This window comes from Anneissia japonica, unplaced genomic scaffold (assembly GCF_011630105.1).
Source record: "Anneissia japonica isolate Jap-2015-1 unplaced genomic scaffold, ASM1163010v1 scaffold284730_len27533_cov102, whole genome shotgun sequence".
Lineage (NCBI taxonomy): Eukaryota > Metazoa > Echinodermata > Crinoidea > Comatulida > Comatulidae > Anneissia > Anneissia japonica.
The window spans coordinates 5,009-15,404 of record NW_022749249.1 but is presented as its reverse complement, the minus strand read 5'-3'; the positions used below and the strand labels follow the sequence as shown (position 1 = coordinate 15,404).

The window sequence follows — 10,396 nt, the reverse complement described above, 5'->3', positions numbered from 1 at the left end:
CTTCCACACCTCCAGACATTGCTTTGGCTTGCACATTTGTTGCTTCCAGTGTTCGGCCAAAAGTAAGTAACTCTTTCAGAGTTAGCGTTGGTTCGCTCAATCCTTTATTCCTGACTTTGATAAGTTGGCATCGCTGAATAATCTGTGATTTTATCTCTGCATCCTTGTTGTGAAATTCACAGTTCTTTGCCAGCTGGCACAATCTAGCATGGTATTTGTCCAGCACTTCAGTGGGATGTTGTGTTGCTTGTCTGAACATAAATATTTCGTATTCAATGTTCCTCTTTGGAGCAAAATAAGCTGACAGTTTTTCTTTTGTCTGTGCATACGTGTCTTCTGCTAGAGTATGGCTTTCACTTATTTCAAAAACGTCGTCGCCGCCCAAGTGAAGCAACATGGCCCGTTTCCTTACATCATCGGTAATTGCCTTAGCGATGAGGAAATTATCAAAACGCTTTAGCCAGCGTTCCAAACGACCAGGTGCCGTTTCTGTAGGTTCAGTTTTGAAAGGTGGAATGGGTGTTTTTTCCATCATTCCATGCAACTCAATAAGGTTCAAAAATAATTTAAAACTCACATAATGTAAGCTAAGCTTGTCTCCAGCCTACGCTAGCTAGGCTGAGTAATGTTCGTTGCTAAGGGGTTGCTAACGGTGCAATGTCTGTAACTCGCCGTTCACTGGTCGATCTACGCTGATCAAAGAGTTAGCCCGATACGTACAGTACTCGCGTTTCCGCATTAATCGTAGCCCGATTAAATGGAGTTGTGACTAAAGTCGCCTGGCATTTAGTTCTCTGGTTATATCCTGATATCCTCGTCGCCAATTATGTGATGTATTGCCAATAAAGAACCCGAAAACTAATTCAAAGTTGTACTGTACTTTTATTGAATCAACAACTAGTATCGTGAACACATAGCAACAACATCCAAAGTTATCAGATAAAAGCATGTTCAGAACAGATCCAGTACAGTCACCATCACCCAATGAAGTGGCAGAATGTAGGTGATGTCATTTTTCAAAACTGGCATTGCATTGCAGATCACCCGCGATGAGCGGTGAAACGAGAACGGTGTAGAGTTCTGGGAAACTAGAACATCAAAAAGTACAATATTGTACTTAGTAGATAAATCGATAAATAGGCTTATGGTTCCATTTAGTAAAGAGTTTCATTTAGCTATAGCCTATGTATAACCATGGAGGAATAATTTATTCCTCCATGGTATAACCATTATCAAACAAGGACTGATTCCACCAAACTCTTGGCAGGCCTCTAGGCCTTGCTTAAATTCTTTGCTTGGCGAAAAATCTAAGCAAGCCTGCTCGGCCTTGCTTGGATTCTGCTTTTCACGGCAGCTGCTCTGGTGACATTGATCTAAGTGGCATAGGCCTATATCAGTCATAAACTTAGCCTAGTTCCTCCGTCATCATACCGTCTGAACTTCATAATCCCTGCATCCCAAGTTTTAGTCCAAGAAGTTCGAAATAATACCACGCTTTACAATCCCACCAAAATATTCATACAATTTGAATGCACAAAACTTTTCGTAGGGCTAGGCTTCGTCACTGTTTATGGTAAAGAATCTAGGCCTAGATCGAGAGAATAAGTTTCCCCTTTGTGATTATTACAATTGAGTCAAATTTTTCCAATACTTTTGATGCAGACCTTAATACTGTCATAGAAAAATAGGCGTACCACTCAATAATAAAGTCATGTCATTATATTAGCCTTATCAAGCAAGGCACCATCCTCAGGACTTAGGCCAAGGCACATCGTATACACACACTACTGCTAGACTTTTGGTATTTATATGACAACACTTGCAATAAAAAAATGAATATACTGTAAACAAGAGAATTCATACAGGCCTACTTTTACTATAAAGTGGAACCATATGCCTATTTAAGGATGACAGTAAAGTCAAACAATATTGTACTTTTGATGTTCTAATTTCCCAGTACTGTACAATGATCGTTCTCCTTCCACCACTCATTGCGGGTGATATGCAATGCCAGTTTTCAAAAAATGACGTCACGCACATTCTGGCATTTCATTGGGTGATGGTGACGTAATGCCATTTACCGTACCTTTAGCAAAACGAAGTAGAAATACGGTACCGTATCTCTAGCCACGGCGTAACATTTTAGGCTTGGCCTATAGGAGCTAGACCTGTGTCTATTAAGTGTTGTTTTTATCATTTTGTTTTCTACGTGCTCCGTCACCTTCCAGAACGGCCGCCCGCCCCTCCGGAACGGCCGCCACTGTGTGTATGTGTATGGAACGCCAGTGACGCATTCACAATTATTAATACAATACCGCTCACTAAATACAAAGAATTCAAGTCAACTAGGCCCCAGTCAGCTCGGCCTTCTTTTTCATTTACATCTAATGTTTAATAAAGCATTTTATATATAGGCCTACATACTAGCCTATATAAAATCTGAATTAGAATAAAAGGATACAATAAAAAATTAAAATATAGTTAATAAGAATTGTAAACATCATTAAAATATAATAAAACCATTGCTTCAATATAACATCAAAAATTTTGATAGATCGTATAAATAATTATGGTATTCGTTTCTTATTAGTAATATATATAAAACTAGTTTGGATTTTATCTATATCATGATTTATATATAGGCCATATATATTTAAATATGTATACATATAGATATATAATTTATATCATAGGTTGAAAATTAGTTTCCTCCACTAAAGTATTTCTAAAGTTCATACATATGATATTTGTTTCTAATATATATATATATACATACATACATGCATGCATGCATGCATGCATGCACGCACACACGCACGCACGCACACATACATACATACATACATACATACATATATACATATATATATATATATATATTGATGATATTGATGATATCTTCATGATCTGGACCAATGGTGAAGATAGTTTGGATACGTTCCTATTGAACATTAATTCGGCTCATCCCACAATCAAATTCACTGCTAACAAATCCACAAGCAGTGTAGATTTTTTGGACATCACCGTGACCATGGAAAATGGTGCACTTAAAACTGATCTCTTCCGTAACACCTGTCTCTTATACACATCTAGATGTGTATAAGAGACCCATCGTACTTTGTTTTGAGCTATTGTTTCAATTTGCTTCCAGGAGTAGCCTTGCCATCATTTACAGTTCTTCTCCAGCTATTTCTGGGACGACCTCGACTCCTCTTTCCTTGCAAATTCCATCTCAGAGCCTGTCTGGTGGTATTATTGGGTTGTTTCTTGAGGGTATGTCCAATCCATTCCCACTTGAATCTGGATGTCAAGTCTTTCCAGATCTACATTTTTTTACAGCTGTTCATTACTGATCTTAATGGATCACAGGTATTTGATTACAAATATTTGCAACTTATTAGAGCTGGCTTTTGTTGTTCTCCATGTTTTGATATCACCTTTGATTTCCATATTGGTCTAAGCATGACAAATGCAGTTCTTGCCTTCCCAATTCTTGTCTGTATGTCACACTCAACTCCACCATCCTTGCTGATGTTGCTTGGTCTGTCCTCTTTTACTTGTAGTTGAGTTTCAGCTGCCTCTATGTAGGCCATATCAGTGGGTGGAGGTCTATTGAGCAATTCCCTAAAATGCTCAGCCCATCTCTTCACTTGTTCTTCTTGTCCTATAAGTACCCTACCGCTCTTATCTTTGACTGGTCTGTCTGCTGATGTGTGACTTCCTGAGAGCTGTCTTGTTATGGTGTATAACTCCTTCATATTCCTTTGGCCTGTAGCAACCTCTGCCTGACACGCGAAGGTCATCTACAAAGATTCGCTTATCTTTCCTGATGCTCCGCTTGACTTCCTTGTTGGCTTCTGATTATCTGTTTTTTGCTTCTGCATTCACTGTTCTGGTTCTGCTGCGATTTATTTCTGCTTTTCTCTCTTTTCTTGCTTCAACCTTTCTTATTGTGTCTATACTTGTATAGGCCTTGTGCTCTTTGGTTTTCCTTCCCAGTGTTTCCTCGCATGTGCCCTTCCTTCTTTAATAGCTCCTCTCTTGGCTCTTACAGTACATCCAATAGTGACCTCCTGAAATTTAGTTGACACACAGATGTGATCAATTTGGTTCTCAGTCTTGTGGTAACCCATGTTACCTTATATACCCTTTTGTGTGGAAATATACTTCCGCCAATGACCATCTTGTTAAAGGAACAAAAACTGGATAACAGTTCTCCATTTCCGTTCATTTCACCTAGGCCATGTTTGCCCATCACAGTTTCAAATTCTAGATTGCCGATCTTTCTTGGCTATATTGTCAAAAACATTTTGCAGCATGTCATAGAAATCAATTTTAACCTCATTTTCAGCTTCATTTGTTGGTGCATAGCACTCAATGACAGTGGTTTTGCAAACCTTTGTGTGAAATCTTGCAGATATGATTCTCTATGATATTTGATTCCATTCTATTGAGTGATTTGGCAGCCTGTTTTTACAGCATTACTCCAAATCCTGTATGGGGTGCATTTGCATCTTCATGTCCAGAATAAATGAGAGTCTGTCCCGGAGACAGTCTTATACAGCCTGATTCGATCCACCTAGTCTCACACAGCCCCAATATCGAAAGCTTGTATGCACTCATCTCAGCAGCAATCTGTGCTGATTTACCCGTTTTGTAATGGTCCATGCCATGTACCAAACAGTGTGGTTGCCTTGGGAGAAAGAAGGGAGATCAGCATGGCAGCTTCCTTCTGGCTTTCACTGCTACGCTTCATACTTGCCCCTGATAGGACACCTGCTTCTCTCAAGACTGGTTTAAATTTGTGTTTATTTCCTAAGGTTTCTGTAATTGGTTTAGAATCTACTTGACAGGTGATTGGCCCATCTAGCTTCACCAGAGCCCTGTCAGCCAGAATTGTTCAGGGTTCTGGATAGGCTTTCATGGCTACCGTATCAGCCTAGGAGAACAAATCCCCCGCCATACTTCACCCTATCCAGCAATCCCATACTTTCCTGTTGCCCGGTTACCACGACATGGACGTGGGGTTGGTCTTTAGTAACCAAATAACTATATATACTCGGCCATTATATATACTCAAATATGTACATGATTCATGGCATCGATTCAATCATTTGTTGCTCAATAAAAGCAACAATACTAGCCTGTCCATAGTAGTAGGGTTAAAAGTTAACGTTATAATATTATTAAGAAAGTACATATTGCAAAAATAGTATATTGAACAGTAAAGACTATAACAGTAACATGGAGAAAAATTCTTTAAAAAATGTGAATAAAATTTAATAATTCAAACACTCAAGTAGGTGTGTAACTTTTTACTACCGGTATGTATTACAAACACTTGTAATGAAAAGTAGAACATGTTATGCTATATTAAGTGCAGACGACAAGTTGCTCGACATTTGTCTTCTGACAAAACATGACATGAGAAAAAGCTGCCTTTCCTTTTTATCTCGATAACATCCATGTGAAAATATAAGCGCTTTCTTTTTTTATCTCCATAACATCCTGTATGAAAACACGCGCTCTCCTTTCTCGATAAAATGCAATGCGAAAATGCATGCTCCCTTTTGTATCAACATAACATCCTATGTGAAAATGCGCTCTTCTTTTTGTATCTAATATTTATTATGATTGTCAAATTTTCCCAGGTACATCGTCGGTCTTGCGCCTTTTATCTGAATTTTTTTTTTCGGTCTTGCGCCTTTTATCTGAAATTTTTTTTTTTTTTTTTTTTTCGGGACGGCATAAAAATAGATAATAATTTGTAAACTCTTGGACATCGTATATTTTTAGCCACTCTCTGAGAGAGAGGGCTTATATGATTTTGAGCGAGTTTTGAAGTCATTTGTTTTTCTATCTCTTCCTTCAATTGTGACACGATTAGGGTGATCTTGCAGTAATATGGAAGAGAAGGCTTGGGGAATTTAAAGTATGAAGAGTTTTTGCGAAAATATTGTCGGGAAATATGTACAATTGTATGTTTTTATATCATATCTCTTACCACTAAGATGGGTTTCCTATGAAAGTGTGTTCGTCATTGATCAGATTGCAAATCGCCTGTATATTCCACATTGTGTTTTTCAACCAATTACGGCCTGGAATGGTAAGCTTTACGGCTAATTAATGTGTCTGCACAAGTCTAGTTGGTAGCGGAGAATGTACAGCTGTTTTGTGGTGCTTGCAAGGGTGGGTGATCTCTCAGAGAAAAACAATGTACTGTAATGCAGGCTGGATGTAGGTAAAAATGGCCCCGGTAAAAATGGCCCTGGAAAAAATGGCCCCGGAAAAAAATGGCCCCGGTAAAAATGGCCCGAAATGACAAGTAGGTAAAAATGGCCCCAATGAAAAAATTCAGTAATAGAAATGATATTTTTTTTTAAATCTTCAAATATTTAAATGCGGTAATATAGAAGAATTGAATCAATAAATAAAAAATGGCCCATAATTATAAAATTCAAAAAAAAAAAAGGTGAAAATCGTAAATTTATAAATAAGTTTTATTTTTTCCTTTGAAAATAAGATCAATTTTTTTTTTTTTTTAATTTCTCTAAAAGTATTTGTTTTTTAATAAATACGGTTACACAACAGATGCAAATAATGTACTGAGAGATTATCGGAAAACAATGGCCATTGAATAACATTTTATGATAGTAGAAATAAAGGACTACTAACAAAGTAGAGGAATGACATACATACAGTGCTTCAACTACCAAAATATGCAACTCATAGATAACCACAAAATTCACTTTTGTTATAAGTATCAAATGAAATAACTTTACATGTTATAAACCAGGGGCGGATCCAGAAATTTTCTCACAGGGTGCCAAATAGGTATTCCACACCAACCTCAGCCCCACGACGATTGGGGCTGAGTTGAGCAAATTTTAAGAATAGGACCCTCTAGACGCTCAAAAATGGCATTCTCAGATGGTAAAAATAGGCCTATGCTTTTTTCAAAGCAGTGTTCCTCGACAAAATATTATTGACTTCCTCTCGACGGGAGCTATGCTCCCTCTCCCCTCACGGGCATCGCAAAGGTCTAATCAAGGTCCTATAGTCTATTCTATACTGGGAGTCGCAAAGCAAATTATGATTTTGGTACATTTAGATGCCCGGAAAAGGCACTCATTCGGACTTAAAATTTTAAAATTTTATTATTATTATTATTAAAACTTTATTTTTACACGGAAAGCTTGTTTCACCCAGAGGGTGTTATTCTACAAGGCCGTGTTGTCATTGAAGTTGCAAAATAACAGTAATAAAATAAGACTAACACATAATCACAAAAAAAAGATAAAATTATATACAAATACGAGATACAAAAAATGAAGCAAAGACCAAAAATTTTACAAAAGTGTTTTAAATATTTTAACACTTGAAGCATTTCTTAACATGTTCATCCAGTGCGTTCCAGAGAATAGCACCACGGTAAGATAAACTTTTCTTTTTGTATTCCGTGTGAGGACGATCAACTTTTAAGACATCATTTAATCTGGTAAAATAATTTTGTTCCTTAAATGTAAAGCGTTCGGTCAAATAAGAGGGAGTCATGTTATGAAAAATCTTATACATGGTTATTGCTTCATTTTTATACAATTTGTTTTCTAAATTTTCCCAATTTAAGGTCTGCAAAGCTTGTCTACTTGAATCATCTTTCCTTTTTTTCAGAATTATTTTTGCCGCTCTATTTTGTAAGACTTGTAATTTGTTTTTTTGAATTTGAGTAGATCTACTCCATACTAGGTTACAGTATTCAAAATGAGGAGCAATAATGGTTTTGTACATAAGAGATTGTTGATCATTTGATAGAAATTTAGAAATCTTTTTCAAATAGTACAAACCTGGCTGAACTTTAGTTTTTACATTATCAGTTTGCTTATTCCATGATAAATTTTCATCAATATAAACACCGAGGTGTTTGCAATAACTAACTCTGTTTAAACAATTATTTTCTATATACAAATTAACATTACTGTTTGATAATTTAGAAAGTTTCTTCTTTGTACCAATAAACATACATTCAGTTTTTTGTACATTTAATGTAAGAGACCACTTTCTAATGCTTTCAAGGTCAACATTTAAGTTATGTACAACATTATCAATATTAGGAGATGAATAATAAAGTATTGTATCATCAGCATACATGCTAATTTTTACATTACAAACACTTTTTGGCAAATCATTGACATATAACACAAATAAAGTGGCCCTATAGAATAGAACCTTGGGGTATTCCGCAAATACTTTGACATTTAGTTGATTGTATACCATTTACATGCATGGTATGGGAACGATCACTTAAATCATTTTTAAACCATATTGTTATGTTGTTATCAAGCTTAAAGGTTTTAAGTTTTTCAATGAGAATCTTATGGTCAACTGTATCAAATGCCTTTTTAAGGTCTAGTGTTACTAGGCCTGTAAAATGACCATTGTCTATAGCATTTATCCAGTCTTCAGTAATGTTTAATAATGAAGACAGTTGAAAAATTTGAGCGAAATCCTGATTGGCAATTATAGATCATATTGTTTTCATCAATGAATTTGTACACTTGATCAAAAACCGCCCTTTCTAAAATTTTTGATAAAGTGGGTAATATTGAAATTGACCTATAGTTACTAGGTTGAGACCTATCACCATCCTTAAAGATGGGGCAAACTTTAGCATTTTTCCACTTGTATGGAAATTGACCTGAAGATAAGGATAAATTAACTATGTATGTTAGTGGTCTAACAATTGAATTTATAGCAGCTTTGGCTAATTTAGAAGGTAGTTTATCATTTCCAGTTGCTTTTTTAGGAGAAATATGCTTAAGCTGTTCAAAAATATATTGTTCATACGTTACTAAAAGACAGACTTCCTATGTTATCATTAGACTTGTCAGATTCTATATCTTCTCTGTCTGGAAATTTTGATGCAAGATTGGGCCCTACATTTGAAAAGAATTTATTTAGACTATTAGCAATTTTAGTTGGATCTGATGTTTCTTTATTGTCATTAATTTGTAAATTTTGGATTTCATTACTTTTACTTTTAGAAGGTATAATGTGTCTTATGGTTTCCCATATTTTTTTAGGATCATTAGTATTTAGATTTTCAGAAAAGTATTCTTTTTTGCAATTTTTAATTTTAGTATTTACATTATTTTTAATTTTGCGATATTGATCCCATAATTCAGGGATGTTACATTTATTAGCCCTTTTTTTAAGGACATCATGTTCTTGCATGATTTTTATTAGATCCTTTGTTAGCTACGGGCAATTCTTATGACGAACACGCTTTTTCTTAATTGGGGCATGTTTTTGTGCCACTTTTAAAAACTGGGTTTCAAAGTAATTAACTGCATCATCAACGTTACCGTAATTAGTAATTTCTTCCAGTTTACTTTTTGCATATCCCTTCTGAAATTGTTTTCATTAAAGTTTTTATAATTTCTACCTATTTTAAACCTATGTTTATGATTTATTTTCTTCTCCTTACCAAGTATTGCAAAAATTGCTGAGTGGTCACTGATGCCAGTATGAAGTACACCAGAGTTACAAATTTTGTTAGGAATAGTAGTATATATACAGTATGATCTATAAGAGTTTTACTATTTTCAGTTATTCTTGTTGGTTCTGAAATTATTTGTTTGAAGTGAAAATTATTAGCTAAATCAACCACTTTAGTAGTGTAACAAGTCAGATTTGATGCCATAGTGTCACAATTTACATCACCAACCATAATTATTTCAAAGATTGTACTTTCAACATTTTCAAGAATGTTTTCGACTTTATCAAAATCTCCAATCTCTGAATTTGGAGGACAATACCATGCAAATAACAAGAAAGGCGTACAATGAGGTTGTTTAGTTTCTAAAATTAACAACTCCAGGTTTGGATTCATGAGATCATCTCTAATTTTATGTGTAAAACCACCATTATTATTTACATAGACTGCTACACCACCACCTTCTTTATTTCGATCCTTTCTGTATAGATCATAACCCTCAATGTTAACATCTAAATTTGGTATAGTGCTATTAAATCTTGTTTCATTCAATGCTATTATGTCGATAGAATTATTCTGAATTAGATATTTAAAACTGTCAAATTTTCCTGTAAGTGTTTAACTATGTTAATGCCTAAGATACTTAGACCTTTCTTTTCAAATACAGCACAATGTTCAGTTAGAATATCAGAGATGTTCATTTTTGGTAAGGTTTGAAGTAAACAACATTTGTAGGTTTAGGGATTCACTTTCATTTAATACTGATAATTTGGCTTCATCTTCTTTGCCTTCAATTCAGTGTCGATTTCCACATAATTTTGATTTATGTCCTACAGTGTTACATTTCCAGCAAATTACAGTATTGACAGTGAGTTGATAAAGTAAAGTAAGGCAGTAGGCTTA

General features: G+C 35.2%; 1 protein-coding gene across 1 annotated transcript in view; it reads right to left on the bottom strand.

The window, feature by feature from the left end:
- The window catches only part of LOC117121044 (uncharacterized protein K02A2.6-like), a 3,087-nt gene extending 2,555 nt beyond the window's left edge, over positions 1 to 532 (bottom strand). Inside the window, exon 1 of the mRNA XM_033266140.1 lies at positions 10 to 532. Coding sequence (XP_033122031.1) covers positions 10 to 532 — 523 coding nt within the window. The remainder of the gene's footprint in view (positions 1 to 9) is intronic.
- Positions 533 to 10,396: the final 9,864 nt, after the last annotated feature.